Source organism: Leptonychotes weddellii, chromosome 4 (assembly GCF_054177405.1).
Source record: "Leptonychotes weddellii isolate Sample4059 chromosome 4, ASM5417740v2, whole genome shotgun sequence".
Classification (NCBI taxonomy): domain Eukaryota; kingdom Metazoa; phylum Chordata; class Mammalia; order Carnivora; family Phocidae; genus Leptonychotes; species Leptonychotes weddellii.
The window spans coordinates 64,738,871-64,756,015 of NC_138372.1; the positions used below are offsets into that span (position 1 = coordinate 64,738,871).

The 17,145-nt window shown below is 38.0% G+C and overlaps 2 protein-coding genes across 8 annotated transcripts in view; one reads left to right on the forward strand and one right to left on the reverse strand.

Annotated features, from left to right (window-relative positions):
- Positions 1 to 1,024: 1,024 nt before the first annotated feature.
- GNG5 (G protein subunit gamma 5) lies at positions 1,025 to 8,950 on the reverse strand. Of its 2 annotated transcripts, none has more exons than XM_006736946.3 (3): positions 8,732 to 8,950; positions 4,619 to 4,763; positions 1,025 to 1,253 (listed from the first exon to the last, which is right to left on the reverse strand). In XM_006736946.3, the coding sequence occupies exons 1-2, from the start codon at positions 8,810 to 8,812 to the stop codon at positions 4,638 to 4,640; spliced, it is 207 nt and encodes a 68-aa protein (XP_006737009.1). In that variant the 5' UTR covers positions 8,813 to 8,950; the 3' UTR covers positions 1,025 to 1,253; positions 4,619 to 4,637. The 2 variants fall into 2 exon arrangements, with proteins under 2 accessions (XP_006737009.1, XP_081674806.1); XM_081818680.1 differs by lacking the exon at positions 1,025 to 1,253 and adding an exon at positions 2,478 to 4,507.
- A 60-nt stretch (positions 8,951 to 9,010) lies between these two features.
- SPATA1 (spermatogenesis associated 1) overlaps positions 9,011 to 17,145 on the forward strand; it is a 40,978-nt gene continuing 32,843 nt past the window's right edge. Inside the window, exons 1-4 of one of the 6 annotated variants that reach the window (XM_081818677.1) lie at positions 9,071 to 9,149; positions 9,398 to 9,632; positions 15,974 to 16,143; positions 16,527 to 16,619. In XM_081818677.1, the coding sequence (XP_081674803.1) occupies positions 16,042 to 16,143; positions 16,527 to 16,619 (195 nt within the window). In that variant the 5' untranslated portion in view covers positions 9,071 to 9,149; positions 9,398 to 9,632; positions 15,974 to 16,041. The other 5 variants (XM_081818679.1, XR_014144928.1, XM_081818675.1 and 2 more) reach the window with 5 other exon arrangements.

Consider the following 17,145-nt stretch of genomic DNA (forward strand, 5'->3'; position numbering starts at 1 on the left):
TCCATTTATAAAATACTGAAGGAATAGTATTGAATTGTGCTAAACAGGCCAATCTTGGATTTATGACAGAAGACCCTTTTCAAAATGTCATTTACTGGTTTCATAAACCTTTTCATGTCTGGACAAAATATCAAGTGCCATGAATTACCATTCACCGTCTATGTAGCAAATACAAATAAAAGTCATTTTGGTGAATTTAGAAGTTACAGTTTAAGTTTCCTAAAAGTTCTCTTATTTCTAGGTACTTGTAAGTTGGAATCAAGATTCAAACTAACTTTTCCATGTGTACTTTCATGGAACACGTGGCCTGGAGAGAAAATACAGTCCTTGGTAGATACTAACCCATTGGTTTTCTACCAGCCTAATCTTGGATCTGGCACATAACTTTAATTCTGTTTCCTGCATGAATACATATTGGGAGGCCAGGTTTCTGGGATGTTTTAGTATTTCCTTAAGCCTTTCAGAATGGTAAAAATTTTAAAGCAAAATGGTTTACCAAGGACTTAACAGTTGCAAATTACTGAAGCTAAACCTTGGTTCCTTTTTTCTTGATACTTTGTACCTCATTACATTGTACTATAGTATTCCACTCAAGAAATGTTTAAAAGTCTGAAATTTTTCTTAGCATTTTCTAATGGAATTCCTATGTCCAGTCTTTACTGTCCTTATTAGGAATGCAATCTTTTAAGAAGTAATTAACTCTTAGGTGGAATGGTAATAACCCTACACAAGAGTTTATTAGAAATATTTATTATTAAAACAAAGTTAATCCTGCAAATAACTCATGAGTAGGAAGTAGTACTAGTAGCTTCCTCCTGACTGAAAGAATACAGAAGTCTGCAACTTACCTTTAATTCCCTATAGTCTTTCAAATAAATGTATGGCATAAAATTATGTGAGATGAGTTGGTAGGAGAAAACACTAAAACTTAACCCCTTCTTAATGACAATGGGAAACTGTCACATATCTTAGGTATTCAAAATAAATTAATACATAGTCTATTTAATACCAGTAATTAACCAAAAAACTTTTACACTAAGTATTTTATTGTATGCTGCTGCCAGTGTATATAAAATAATTACCCTTGTGAAATAGAAATTTATGAAAATTCAGAGAGGTAGATGTTAAAGACTGACAAAAGTAGAAGTTTATATAGTATGGCACGTGTTATAGGGATAATAAGCTTTTGTACAGGCTTCAAATTTAGTTCTCCTTTGAATATTCACTGGTTCATGAAAAGTGGTTTAGAAAACCTGAAATGGAAAAGAAAGAGTGAATTAGGGTACAGTACCAAAGCACAATAGTTTTTTCTGAAAAGTAATACACTTCTATTACTTTAAGGGTATTTATTTGCATATAAGCTTATAAAGTGCTTTCAATTAAGCCTGTTTTATTTTTTAAAAAGATTTATTTATTTGAGAGACAGCCAGCGCTGGTGTGTGCGCAACTGGGGGGGGGGGGCACGGGAGAAAATATCCAAGCAGACTTCCAACTTGGGGCTCGATCTCAGGACCAATGAGATCAGGATGATTGAGCCACCCAGGTGCCCCAAACTAAGCCTGTTTTGTTTTGTTTTTTTTTAAAAAGCAGACATATCGCAGGGTTTCTAGGGGGAAAAAATGAGAAACAGGAGATTTCTGTGATGTATAAAATGTAACTTCCTCTTAATTTTCACAACCATTCTGAAGTACAAATCACTTCTGGTTTATAAACAACAGACTTAAAGATTAACTTGCCAGGATCACCCCAAAAGATACTCTATGTCCTAATAAAAAAAAGTTAATGTAAAACTCTATTTAAAGTTCTGAAAAATCTGAACATCCCTAGAAAATGAGCAGTTAGCACTGATGAGAGCAGTTTGGCTTTATCTACTACGGTAAAAGATGCAATCCCACTTCTATTTACCTAGATAAACCTACACTTAAAGAGACATGTACACGGATATTGACTATAGTGGTGTTTTAACAGCAAAGAACTAGAAATAGCCTAAATGTAACTCAATAGGGGAATAGATAAACCAGGATTTATACATATTGTTGAATACTATACAGCAGTTAAAACAATTTACATGGATCAACACAAATCTCAAAAATAATACAGTAGTTATTCCTAAAAAACAGTAAGTTATCTATATGGAAAGATAGAAAAAGTATATCTTTTTAAAATTTTTTGATACATGGTTCTCTACTTACTTGAAAATTTCTGATACTCTATAACAAAAATGTTCAAGAAGCTTAAACAGAATCTGGTGAAAAAACAAAATGTCTAACCTCAATTAACATCTGAATTAATACAAATTTAAAAAACTAGATAGGCAGAAAATGAGGGTTGTTTAGCAAGAGCTCAACAAAAAAGCATTCTCAAGGTCCAGGTAGAAAGTTTGCTCCTAGTTATCAAGTGTTATTAAATTTTAAATGTCATTCCTTATTGAATAATTTTACTTTTATTTTTTTAAAGATTTTATTTTTTTTTTAAGATTTTATTTATTTATTTATTTATTTGACAGAGAGAGAGAGAGAGACAGTGAGAGAGGGAACACAAGCAGGGGGAGTGGGAGAGGGAGAAACAGGCTTCCCACTGAGCAGGGAGCCCGATGGCGGAGCTCGATCCCAGGACCCTGGGATCATGACCTGAGCCGAAGGCAGACGCTTAACAACTGAGCCACCCAGGCGCCCCAAGATTTTATTTGAGAGAGAGAGTTTTAAGCCAGGGGGAAGAGAGCAGAGAGGAACAAGCAGACTCCACCCAACACGGGGCTCTTTCCCACAACCCTGAGCTCATAACCTGAGCCAAAATCAAGAGTCAGAAGCTTCCAACTGAGCCACCCAGGCCCCCCTAAATAATTTTACTTTAGAAATCGATCTTAAGGAAACAGGTAAACTATACATAGGAGTGCCAAGATATTTGCCTCAGTGTAGCTTCAAACTTGGAAACCTCAATATTTAATGATGTCCTCAATATTTAATGTTTAAGTTACAACCATTGAAAATCTCGTTTACAAAGAATTTTAATGAAGAAAATTCAAGTGTTTTTTTAAAAGCAGAATAAAAACTGTACATATTGTGATCCTCATTGTCTGTAAACCTGCCCATAAATATTTCTTCCTCTTAAAAGGAAATCTAATCTATTAACAGTGATTGTTTCTGGGTGTGCTGATCATGGTAATTTCTATTTTCCTTGTACTCTTATCTACTACTAAATTATCTACATTGTCTTAATTTAAATTATCAAAACTATGTATTTTTAAGACTGACTTGTAGATTCTTTGCATCCAGGCCATTTCACTGTGGGCCACCCAGGACCACCAGCATCAATATAACCTGGAAGTCTGTAAGAAATGCTTCAGCCCTAGAATTCAGACCTGTTGAGAATTTGCTTCTGAACAAGGTGATTTGTAGATACATTCACGTTTGAGAAGAAACGCTTTTACATCCAAATGTCCTTTTCCTGGACCAAGGTGTTTCAAATCATACCTACAAACTTGTTTTATTTTACTGCCAGGATTAGTAGCAATTATTTTACTCTGAAATCTGAGTTCTTATCCTAGTTATATTTATAACTTTGAGCAAGTCATTTAAACACCTATCTGTAGACTCTTGTGAAATGAAACTGTTAACAGCCAGATAAGAACCCAGGCTTCTTAACAGTATTTTATATCAAATGAAAATAAACCTCTTTGTAAAGTGAATACAACGGGAACAGAGGTTAAAGAATCTTTAATAAGCCATAAAAATAAGAAATTTCCAAAAACTGCCATGAAGAATTAATATTGCTAGAGGCAAAGAACTATTAACTATTCAAAATGAACGTGTTAAGCTGTTAAAAAGAATGACTTCCTCATGGGAAACCTATTACTCACAGGTGGTTTCTGGTGTTTCAAAATCTTAACCAATTTAACCATTTTATTTACTGGAAACATGCTGACTTCCTGGATACTACCAAATCTACAAAGCTTAATGAGGGAGGGCACAACTATGTAACATGGTATTTTAGGAAGCAGCTTCCTGAACTTTGAGGAGTTAGAATGTTTGTAAAGGGTGTGTGCCACACAGTTTTTTTTTTTAAAACACTATTATTTTAAGGTTGCTTCTCATAGGTCAGTACGGGTGAGTAAACCCTCTGACTAAAGTACCGTGTATTTATAAAAGGTGTAGCACCCTTGGATTACATTTTAAATTCTCCACAGCATGTTTTTTGGTCACAACTCTTGGATTAACATTATATACTTTTGCACACATTGACATTTGATCTGGAAGGTACAGATTAATATATAGACACATGTCTTAAACCAGCAAATTCTTTAGTTTCTCAATCTTCTGAAATCAAATCCGCTGCCTGCCACCATGAACTCATACACTTCATTTCTCTCGTTCTATCTTTACTTTACAAGAATAAAGAGTAAAACCTGTTATTCCCCACTACAAATGTCAGTTTATTCAATGATCTCTTGATTTTCTCTTACATTCCCAACTCCCAATTCTTTGCTATGCTGCGTTATAGCTGGGTTCTATTAGAGAAAAGACATCAGGATTAATCCAAATGAGTTGGTAGTATTTAAAAGTCATCCCATAAACACTGCAGATTTTTTTAAAACTGTCTAAATATTAAGGCAACTTACCATCCAAAGATTCATTTTACTATAAAAAGGAACAGACTTTTTGGGGTCTGAAGGGATTCGTACTTGAAGATACACCAGTTAGCAGGGGGTCGTGTTGGGCATTCTGCAGACAGAATTGTTTCAAATCTGCAGCTGCCTGGGAAACCTGTATAAGACAAAAGGAGAGGGTAGTGGGAACAGGCGAGAATGTTTTTTTAAATTTTATTATGTTAATCACCATACATCATTAGTTTTTGATGGTAGTGTTCCATGATTCATTGTTTGCGTATAACACCCAGTGCTCCATTCAATACGTGCCCTCTTTAATACCCATTACCAGGCTAACCCATCCCCCACCCTCCTCCCCTCTAGACCCTCAGTTTGTTTCTCAGAGTCCATAGTCTCTCATGGTCCGTCTCCCCCTCCGATTTCCCCCCTTCATTTTTCCCTTCCTATGATCTTTTTTTTTCTTTTTATGTGCTATGGTGAGCACTGTGAATTGTGTAAGACTGATGAATCACAGCGAGAATGTTTTAATGAAGGTTTCCTCAAATCTTTGAAATACCTGCAATAAATACTTCTCTCTCTTTTTTTTTTTAAAGATTCTGAGCCACCCGGGTGCCCCTATAAACACTTCTCTTAAGTCAAAAGATATATACTAATTGAAGGTCAACAGTCATATATATACTGAGCTCATACTCAAAACACTACATGTACAGAGGACTAGTTTATGTTTTCTTTTGCTTGCTTATTAAAAGCATCAAATGATTCAGTACATCTGCAAAATAAAACCTATCTTGCTAGTTTATTAATAAATAATCTTCAGAGGTATTCCACCTTCAGAGCCTCAACATATTTTTTACTAAAAGCCATACACTCGATACAAAAGGCGTTAAAATTCTAGCCAACTATTACTTTGTCTTGAAAGCAATATTATTGGAAAAATGCTACTGTGAATGAACATTATGTTCTAAATCTGAACCATTCAGTTCATTGTTTTGGTATTATGTACCATTGCTGTTTAAGGTTACGAAACTGAACAGTGACAGCTTTCTGCTTAGTGTCATGCGACTGAAAGGCTGATAGCAAACTTCAAATTATTTTAATAACTTCACTGAGCAGCCTGCCTTTAAAAAGCAGTGTATTTGCTTAAATGTGATTTTAACAATTTTCATATACATATACAATGCCACTCAAACAGGACTTAACGAATTAAGTATCACTTAAATGTCTACTATTTGTATACTGATAAGGTGATGTAGAATACCAAAATAAAGAACCGAATGGTTCAGATGTAGAACATGAATAACTAAAAGATGTACCAAATGAATACAATATCCTCAGTCTTGAGGTTTAGGAAGATGGGAAAAATAATCATTTATTTTCAGTTTCAACTATCCCCAAGGAGGGTGAGAGCAGGTGTCCAGTCTGGCTGGGCATTTGCCTGTGAAAGGGAGGTAAGAGCATCACAAATACTCTCTATAAGAAGAAATCCTGCAGATTACTGCTGTATCCCAGACATTTACCTGGTAAAAGGATACATGATCCTGAAATGAATCTCAAGTCTTGAAATCTATTTGTATATTTGGGTTATACAACAGTCCAGAGTAATTGAGTTCCATAGGTTTATTTAGCAACTGTATAAAGTATTATGTAAATACCTGATAACCAAGTGCTACAAAAAATGGCCACCCTGTTTACCCACCAAAAGAAGGTGTAGCTAAAGTGGGGGGTATGCATGGTATCATTTTGCACAATCTTAAAACTTGGTTTCATTCACATTAACTAGCAGTAAGGATAAAGTATTAACTTTCTGCCTAAAAGGGAGGCAGGCTCCAACTTAACTAATTCCCTTTCACAAACTTCTCAAGCACTAGTATGTGCCAAATATATTCTGGCACTGAGAATACCTAAGAACAGCCAGGTCCTTGTTACAGAGGTGACAGTTCAGAGGAAAATACAGACAAGGAGCTCTTTGGAAAAAAGAGTGGTTAGATCGTGCCTTAAGGGAAGGTGTCTCTGGGCAGGTGATATTTAAACTTGAGATCTTAGAGACAAGAGAACCAGCCAGGTAACTATCAGTGAGAAACCAATCAGAATTCTAAGCAGTGGGGAGAACTAAGACAAAGACTCTAAAACTCAAGCTGCTAGCCCCTAAAGCATTGTAATAATCACCATCCAGGAGGTTGAAACCCTATAAACCTGGCATAATTATTACTGCCCTCTTTAACTCTCAAAACTGTCCTGGGTTGGTGAAACAACGTATGGTCGCCCTACATATGGTAGAGTTTGTCAAGCATTTGTGACCATTTCTATCAACTGTACTCAAAGGTTTAACAGTAAACTTGTGCTAGTTTAAAAATAAAAGAACACCCAAAAAAGCATCTAGCATAGTCATGGATAAAATAGGCACACAAAATAAAATCGAACTAACCATATTTTACAACAGATTTAAAGAAAAGCTCATTTAAAAGTCCCAAGGTGGGATGCCCTCCCTTCCTTGCTACAGCCCCTAGCAGGAAATAGAGAACTCTAAAACCAAATCACCTATGGTGGCTTTAAGGCTCCTGACCAGAAGCCTCCTGAAGAAATGAAGTATAGGAACAGGCATCACTCTGGAGAGTTACTGCAGTAGCTGGGGTTTTCATGGTAAAACCCTCAAGTACTTTAGTCTGAGGACTTCCATCTCATTTTCTTTTGAGACAAGGGCTAAGTACCCCTACTGAACACTTATTGCTTTCAACCTTTTTTTTTCTTTTGCCTCCCATACCCCCGCATTTTTTTCTTTCCTGAGCCACTCCAACTATGGTAAAGGCACACCTGAATGATAACGTAATGGTTGGTTAAGAAATTTCAGAGTTAAATCCAGCCAAGAGTGACCATAAACCACTGGGATGAAGTAAGTATCTGGATATGAGAGAAATGGACTCCAAACAGCAATGGAGTCTACAGCACTTAAGGCCAGGAAGGGAGGGGAATCCCACACCAAAACTGATGGGAATTTCCCTTCCGTCCTGAGGTGACTACAATTGAGTAAGCTAGGTCCCTGACATTTCTATTTAAGGAAATAGGTAAATGGGAGACTGTCTTACTCCACAGAACATTTCAGGGAGAAGTAAAGACTAGCCTGATGAGTACACAATCAAGTCATCTTGGAAACTGGCTGTTTCTTTCAACGGAGTGCATGATTTATATTCTTCTGTTTCTTTTTTTTTTAATTACAAGAAGAGTTTCACTTGTAAGCTGACCTGTGCCAGAAAGAAGCCAATCCATTCAGGATTTTAAAAATCAGGAGAAACTTGGAATAGCATGTGAATGTCAGGTTATCCTACCAACATACACAAAAGGTTTTTTTCCCCCCAAAGTAAACGCCCAAGGTCAGTGTTAACCAGTCGGCAAAACAAATAAAACTTGACCACCCTGTTCACTAAGAGCAGACCAGCAGATATTCCCAAGGTCATATCCCAGCAAACTGTGCCAAATAGGTATGCAATGCACGCTTTGTACGAGGTTGTACAGGGCACCAGTGGTAACCTTAGAGAACGTTTTGAAAACAAACATGCTTCTCTGACCTAAAGTTTGCGTTTGCAAAAATTCGTTTTCAAGTATGTGTTCGGTGGATAAGAAGAGCTGGAGGTAAGAATCTAGTACTAAAAGGAGTGGGTTTGGGAACGTTCTGACATGAAAAGAAAATTGGTTCTGTTCTGAATTAAAACTCAGATAAAACTGTCTAGTGAAAAGAAAGGGTGGAGTCTGGTAAGCTGAGGACTGGAAGGGTGCGGACGGCGCGCGGAGGAGCAGCTGTTGCCCAAGCCAGCCACGGAGTCACTGCGGAGGGAGAGAGAGACAAGGGCGAACGGAATGCGGAAAGCCGCAGTCCAGCCCCGGGACCAGCCGCCTTGGAAAGCCCTGGCCGCGGAAGGGCGCACTAACCGGCCCCCCAAACCACAGCGCCGACCCGCGCCCCTACTTCGCTAAAGTTGGCTGCTCCCGGATCCTCGCCGCCGAGCGCGCGCCCTCCCCAAGGGAAGCGGGAGCCGGACGCGAGTGCAGCCAGTGCCAGCCACCTCGGCCTCCCGATCCCAGCCTCCGCCTCCGCCCTCCCCTCCCCCTCGGCCGCCCGCCCCCGCTCACCTTCACGCGGTTGAGCCCGGCTTCCAGCCGGAGCTGTTGAACCACTTTCTTCATAGCGGCGACGCTGGAGGAACCAGACATGGCGCTCTCAAGAGCGGGCAGATTCGTCCGTGCGTGGATCTGTCGGTTCGTGGGTCCGCTGGGCCAGACGGTGGGGCAGCGCGGCGGGGGGCGGGGCTCGGAACTTTGTCTCTTAAGTTTCCGGTTCTTTGCCCAGCGGCTCCACCCGCGGCACGCATGCGCGCTCCTCCTCCGCGTTCATTTCCAGCTCCTCACCCCGGCGGGGAGCGGAGGCGGAGGGAGGGGGAGAAGGGAGTGAGAAGGGGCGGAGCGGACTGTGGGCTGAGTAGCTGCGGGACGCGAGCGCGACCGGACGCCAGTCTTCTCCTTCCTCTCCCGAGAGGCCGACTTTGGAAAGGTAAAAAAGAAAAAAAAAAGTTTGTCATTAGCCGCCAAGACCCGAGGGGGATCCTGAAGAGGACTGGTGAGGGAAGTCAGGTGCTTGAGGGAGTTTATAAAAGGCGTGGTGGCAGGCTGACAAGGAGGTTCTAGCTTTCCTGAACGGCGTTGGTGGCAGAAGTTGAGGGAAGAGAAGGACCCAGCCGAGGTGTATAGGAGCCAGAAGTACCGGGCGCGAGTCACTGACACCCTACCCTGTCTCCTTAGAGACGTGTCTCTAAGTGACTCGAGTTTGTTCAACGGGCGGCCAGTCCTCAGCCAGCTTCCCGCCATCAGACTCCTGAGGCCGAAAAAGGACACGGAGGTTGCTGTAACTGACCGGGGAGGAGCGGGGCGACGGGGAGCAGGGGTGCTGGTTCTCTAGTGAAAAGTGCTTCTCAGGATTTGGCTTCTTTCGCCTCTTACCTCTTGGTTTTCTCGAAGAGGTTGTGAACAAGCCAAGGTACTTGCTGAAGATTACACCCATCTCTTGTTATCCATTTCATTTGGGGGATTAACGCTTATTATATCAAAATACATTTGTGTGTTTCGGGAGTTTGTTCTACATTTCAGTTGTAACTCATTACCTGCTGCCTGAAATTGACCTTCAGAGGAGTTTCTGGAGAGAGAAACAGTAGGATCTAATCAAGCAAAATAGACTCAGGCAAAGTGTGTTTCACCCATGGAAACGTATTTATTATGGCACAGCACTTAGGACAAGTGTGTCCTATGCAACGATTCAAGTACATCAACAAATACACTGATGTTTTCAATAAACGTGAATAATTTAATCACTAAGACGTTACAGATTTTTTGTATGGTGAGAAAATCCACATATAATTTGCCCTAATTGACAAAACCTAACTTATTTACTAAATAGTTTAAATCATTTTAAAAAAATGTACAATGTGCTTTAGTATATTACTTAATTCATACGATAGATGTAATGACTAGGGTTATAAACCAAGGTATAAATCCTGGCACTACCACTTACCTTGGTATTCCTAGGCAAGCCACTTTAACTTCGCCGAGCCTCTTGTTTCCTCAGTTTTTTTCCCTAAAGATTTCATTTATTTGACAAAGAGAAAAAGAGCACAAGTAGGGGGAGCGGCAGGCTGAGGTAGAGGGAGAATCAGGCTCCCTGATGAGCAAGGAGCCTGATGTGGGGTCGATCCCAGTACTGTGGGATCATGACCTGAGCGGAAGGCAGGCGCTTAACCCACTGAGCCATCCAGGTGCCCCTGTTTACTCATTTCATAATGAAATAATAAAGCTTCCCAGAATTTTTTTTTAATTGACAACTATTCATTATGCTCTGCTCACCACAAGTATAGCTGCCATCTGTCACCATACAGTGCTATTACAGTACCATTGACTATATTCCGTGCTGTACCTTTCATCTGGGAGACTTATTCCATAACTGGAAGCTTGTACCTCCCACTCCCCTTCACCCATTGTGCCTGTCCTCTCAACCTCCCTCCCTCTGGCCACCATAAGTTTGTTCTCTAAAATTATGGGTCTATTTCTGGTTTTGTTTGTTCGTTTGTTTTTTAGATTCCTCATATAAGGGAAATCATTGTATTTGTCATTCTGATTTATTTCACCTAGCATAATATCCTCTAGGTCCATCCATGTTGAAAAGGGCAAGACCTCATTCTTTTTCATGGCTGAGTAATATTCCATTACTCAGTAATATTCTACATATTCTTTATACACTCATCTATTAGACACTTGGGTTGCTTCCATACCTTGGCTATTGTAAATAATGCTGCAATAAACATAGGGGTTCGTAGGAGGCACCTGGGTGGCTCGGTCTGTTAAAAGTCTGCCTTTGGCTCAGGTCCTGAGCTCAGCGTCCTGGGATGGAGCCCCACGTCAGGCTCCCTGCTCAGTGGGGAGCCTGCTTCTCCTTCCTCTGCCCCTCCCCCTCCTCATTCTCTCTCTCTCTGTCTCTCAAATAAGTAAATAAAATCTTAAAAAAAAAAACACATAGGGGTGCATATATCTTTTCAAATTAGTGTTTTTGTTTTCTTTGGGTAATATCAAGTAGTAGAATTACTGGATGGTAGGCATTTCTATTTTTTTATGGTATTTCTATTTTTAATTTTTGAAGAAACTGCATACTGTTTTCCATAGTGGCTGCACCAGTTTATATTCCCACCAACAGTGCATGAGAATTCCTTTTTCTCCACATCCTTGCCAACACTTGTTATTTCTTGTCTTTCTGAAACTAGCCATTCTGAGAGGTGTGAAGTGGTATCTCCTTGTTTTGATTTCTCTAATGATTAGTGATGTTGAGCATCTTTTCATATGTCTGTTGGCCATCTGTGCGTTGTCTTTGGGAAAATTCCTGTTCAGGTCCTCTGCCCATTTTTTTTTAAAGATTTTATTTATTTATTTTGAGAAAGAGAGAATGTGAGCAGAGGGAGGGAGAATCTTAAGCAGACTTCACATCTAGTGGGGCTCAGTCTCAGGACCCTGAAATCATGACCTGAATCGAAATCAAGAGTTGGACGCTTAACTGACTGAGCCACCCAGGCAACCCTCCTCTGCCCATTTTTTAATATCAGATTGTTTTTTGTTACTGAAGTATAATTAACATACAATATTATATTAGTTTCAGGTGTATAACATAATGATTCAACAGTTTCATACATTATTCAGTGCTCACCACAATAAGTATACTCACCATCTATCACCAAACAATGTTATCACAATATTATTGACTATATTTTTCATGCTGTACTTTTTATTTCCATGACTTATTTTATCACTGGAAGTTTGTACTTTTTAATCCCCTTTATTTCACTCATCTCCTTATGGTCCTCTGGCAACCCTCAGTTCTTTGTATTTAAGCATCTAGTTTTTGTTGATTCATTTCTTTTTTAGATTCCACATATAAGTGAAATCATATGGTATTTGTCTTTCTGTGTCTGACTTATTTCACTTAGCATAATACCCTCTAGTTCCATCCATGTTGTTGCAAAGGGCAAGATCTCATTCTTTTTTTTTTTTTAAGATTTTATTTCACAGAGAGAGATAGCGAGAGAGGGAACACAAGCAGGGGGAGTGGGAGAGGGAGAAGCAGGTGCCCCGCTGAGCAGGGAGCCCGATGTGGGGCTCGATCCCAGGACCCTGGGATCGTAACCTGATCCGTAGGCAGATGCTTAACGACTGAGCCACCCAGGCGCCCCAAAGATCTCGTTCTTTGTGGCTGAGTAATATTCCATTGTGTGTATGTATACCACATCTTCATCTATCAGTGGACTCTTGGGTTGCTTCCATATCTTGGTTATTATAAATAATGCTGCAATAAACAGAGGGGTACATATATCTTTTTGAATCAGTGTTTTTGCTTTCTTTGGCAAATACCTAGCAGTGGAATTACTGGATCATATGGTGTTTCTATTTTTAATTTGTGAGGAACCTGCATAGTGTTTTCCACAGTGGCTGCACCAACTTGCATTACCACCAGCAGTGCATGGGTGATTCTTTTTTTCCACATCCTCACCAACACTTGTTTCTTGTCTTTTTGATTCTAATCATTCTGACATGTGTAAAGTGATATCTCATTGTGGTTTTGATTTGCATTTCCCTGATGATTAGTGATGTTGAGCATCTTTTCATGTGTCTGCTGCCATTTATATGCCGCCTTTGGAAAAGCATCTATTCAGTTCCTCTGCCCATTTTTTAGTTGGATTATTTGTGGTTTTGGTGTAGATTGTGTAAGAAGTTCATGTATTTTGCATATTAACATCTTACCAGATATATCATATGCCAAAATCTTCTCCCATTCAGTAGGTTGCCTTTTCATTTTGTTGTGGTTTCCTTCACTGTGCAAAAGCTTTTTTTGATTTAGGCCTATAGTTTATTTTTTCTTTTATTTCCCTTCCTTGAGGAGGCATATCTAGGAAAATGTTGCTAAGGCTGATGTCAGAGAGATTACTGCCTATGTTTTCTTCAGGTCTCATATTTAGGTCTTTAATCCATTTTGAATTTATTTTTGTGTATGGGTTGAGACAGTGGTCCAGTTTCTTTTCCTTTCTTTTTTTTTTTTTTTTTTTGTCACTGTCCCATTTTCCCAGCACCATTTGTTGAAGAGTCTATCTTTCCCCCCATTGTATATTCTTGCCTCCTTTGTTGTAGATTAAGTGACCATATAATCATTGTTTTATTTCTGGGCTCTCTGTTCTGTTTCATTGATCTATGTGTCTCTTTTTGTGCCAGTACCGTATTATTTTGATTACTACAGCTTTGCAGTATATCTGGAAATCTGGGGTTGTGATCCCTCCAGCTTTATTCTTTTCTCCGAAGACTGCTTTGGCGATTTCAGATCTTTTGTGGTTCCATACAAATTTTGTATTATTTGTTTTAGTTTTATAAAAAATGCTGTTGATGTTTTGATAGGGAATACATTGAATTTGTAGATTGCTTTGGGTGGGTAGTATGGACATTTGAATAATATTAAATCTTCCATGAGCATGCAGTATCTTTCCCTTTGTGTTATCTTTAATGTCTTTCATCAGTGTTTTATAGTTTACAGAATATGGGTTTTTCACCCACTCATTAAGCTTATTTCTAGGTATTTTATTCTTTTTGGTGCAATTGTGAATGGAACTGTTCTCTTAATTTCTCTTTCTGGTACTTCATTATTATTGTATAGAAACACAACAGATTTCTGTTTATTAATTCTGTATCCTGCACCTTTACTGAATTCATTTATCAGTTCTAGCAGTTTTTTAGTGGAGTCTTTAAGGTTTTTTATATATAATATATATTATCATGTCATATATACATAGGGACAGTTTAAGTTCTTCCTTACCAGTTTGGATGCATTTTATTTCTTGGCTGATTGCTGCAGCCTGGACTTCCAATGCTATGTTGAATAAAAGCAGTGAAAGTGGGCATCCTTGTCTTGTTATTGAGCTTAGAGGAAAAGCTCTGTTTTTCACCATTGAGTGTGATGTTAGCTGTGACTTTTTCATGTGTGGCCTTATTATGTTGATGTTGTTCTCTCTAAACGTATCATGTTGAGAGTTTTTATCATGAATGGATGTTGTACTTTCTCAATGCTTTTTCTGCATCTATTGAAATGATCATATGGTTTTTATACTTTCTCATTAGTGTGACTTATTATGTTGATTGATTTGTGAATATTGCACCACCTTGTATCCCTAGAATAAATCCTACTTGATTGTGGTAAATGATTTTTTTAAATTTTGAAATTCATTTGCTAACATCTTGTAGAAGATGTGGTTTTCTCTTTTTTGTATTGTCTTTGTCTGGTTTTAGTATCAGGGTAATGCTGGCCTGGTAGAATGAATTTGGAAGTTTTCCTTCCTCTTCTGTTTTTTTGGAAAAGTTTGAGAAGAGTGGGTATTAACTCTTCTTCAAATGTTTGGTAAATTCACCTGTGAATCCACCTGGTGCCCTGACTTCTGTTTGTTAGGACCTTTTTGATTACTGATTGAATTTTGTTACTAGTAATCAGTCTGTTCAGATTTTTTCTTTCTTTTTGATCCAATCTTGGCATATTGTATGTTTCTATGAATTTATTTATTTTAGGTTGTCCAATTTGTTGGCATATAATTTCTCATAGTAGTCTTTTATAATCCTTTGTATTTCTGTGATGAAGTTTATTACTTCTCTTTCATTTCTGATATTAAATCCTCTCCCTTTTTTCTTGATGAATCTGGCTAACGGTTTATTAATTTTGTTTATCTTTTCAAAGACCCACTCTTAGTTTCATTGATTTTTTTAATAAAAATAAAAGATGTTTTGTCCCAGGTATAATTTTTAAATTTTGATACCATTAGAACAATTAGTGATCTCTGGTATGATTTCATAAAGCTGTAATCAGTACCAAATTACAGAAATTTTACACTTTTTTTATTTACTCACTAATTTAATATAAATCAAGATGGAGCAGTGCTTTGGAATCTTGGAAAGCCTTCTGTTCTGGTATCGGTATCTTTTTGTATCCTTAAGGACTGTCCAACTTTGATAATTCTTTTTTTTTTTTTTAATTTTTATTTATTTATTTTAGAGAGAGAGTGAGAGAGAGAGAGAGCACAAGAGGGGGGAGCGGGAGAGGGAGAAGCAGACTCCCTGCTGAGCAGGGAGCCCGATGCGGGACTCGATCCCGGGACTCCAGGATCATGACCTGAGCCGAAAGCAGTCGCTTAACCAACTGAGCCACCCAGGCGCCCCCAACTTTGATAATTCTTTTTTACAGTAATTCAGCTCCCTTATTTTTTAATTTTTATTATATATTTATATAATTTAAATTTTACTGTGTATTCGTGTAAACTGTTCTAAATCCTCAGAGGAAAAATACAGGAAACAATACACAAACATAGCTTAAAATACTTAAAGACTAGCATTTTCATCTGGAATAATTGTTCACATTTATTACTGAGGTATCCAAGCCTAGGAAGAAATACATGTGGTAAAATGGTTTTCATCATTCTATAGCCATTTGTACAAATTTAGTCTTTCCACTTCCAGAAACATAGTTCTACTTTATGTAAAATACCGTATATATTTAACTTTTAATTTTCAAACTTGAGAAAATGAATTGTTCAGAATAGTAAAATATGCCCTGATCACAAGTCTATCATAATTTAAGTTAGCACTCTATTTAGTTGTATGGGAAATATGTTCATTTTATTGCATCCCCAGTCCTACTTACTAGTAATATGTCTTTTCAAATTACTATAATAAGAGTGTATACATTCCTAAGTTTTCATTTTTGGTCTATTTTAAAGCCTTCTGTGTTTTTCTTTTCACTTTTGAATGAATCAGAAACCAGAAATGAGTGGAATGCTATCTTAAGTCAAAAATCTGTTACAACCTTTATAAATACTACTTAAATGAAGAAAGATAAAAAACCCCACAAAATTCCAACTGATAATTACCCCATTCAGACACTGGTGAATATGTCCCTCAGTCCAAGCCGACCTTCCTCCTCAGAGGTAAGAAAATCTTTTAAACTAAAATATAAGAAAGACTTGCTTAACATTGCTTTTGAAGAGTTCTGAGAAAGAAAAAATATGGATTATATAAAGTTTTAGATATTAACTCCACTGCGTATCTTATTGTCTGATTATAGTTATTTTATTACAGTTCTTTTATCTGTAGCTGATTGTACTGGAACCCCCAGTGCATTGATCCTATCATTTACTTTTTTTTTAATTCACCTTGTGATGCTCTCCATAGCTTAAATACCACAGAGCAGTCTTGATTACTCTCTTGCTTATACTTTTGACTCTTTGCCTCTCTCTCATTTCATAATACTGCTTGGCAAAACAAAAACCCTGGTTTATTGAATTCTTCACCTATGCTATACCCATGCCAGCAATGGAACGTGACTGGAAAAAAAGTATACCAACATGAAGACTGTTCTCACTTTAAAGTCATGACCATGAATCTAAAGAAGAACCTTTTGCTGGTAGGCAAACAGACTATCTTCTGCTCACTCACTTTTCAACTGTTCTAGACAACTATTTCATACCTTTTCATACCCTCAGTACCTTCTCCATTTTCTCTTCAACTGTAATCACTTTCATTCTACTACTGCACCAAAATTGTTCTTGTTAAATTCACTTCTACATCACTAAATATGTTGTTTAATTCTCACCCCACATATTCTGATCTATCTGTGCAAAACAGTTGAAACTGTTGATCACTCTTCTTTGACATAATTCCTTTACTTTTAGCATACACATATCTTGGTTTTCCTTCTACTTGTTCATTTTCAGTCTTCTTTCCTGGTTTTTCTTCTTTTTGATCTCTTAATATTGGAGAATTTCAGGAGCCAGCTCTTTGTTCTCTTCTGTAAATGCACTTATTCTTTGATGATCTCATTCAGTATAATAGCTTTAAATACCAGCTTTATGCTAAGGATCCCAAATTTATATCCCCAATCTAGTCCTCTTTCCCAAACTGCAGATGTGTATTTTCAACTGCCTGCTTGA

Coding starts and splice junctions, on each gene's coding strand:
- GNG5 (XM_006736946.3), bottom strand. CDS start 8,812: ATGTCTGGTTCCTCCAGCGTCGCCGCTATGAAGAAAGTGGTTCAACAG. Junction 4,764..8,731: donor CCGGGCTCAACCGCGTGAAG/GTGAGCGGGGGC, acceptor TGTCTTATACAG/GTTTCCCAGGCAGCTGCAGA.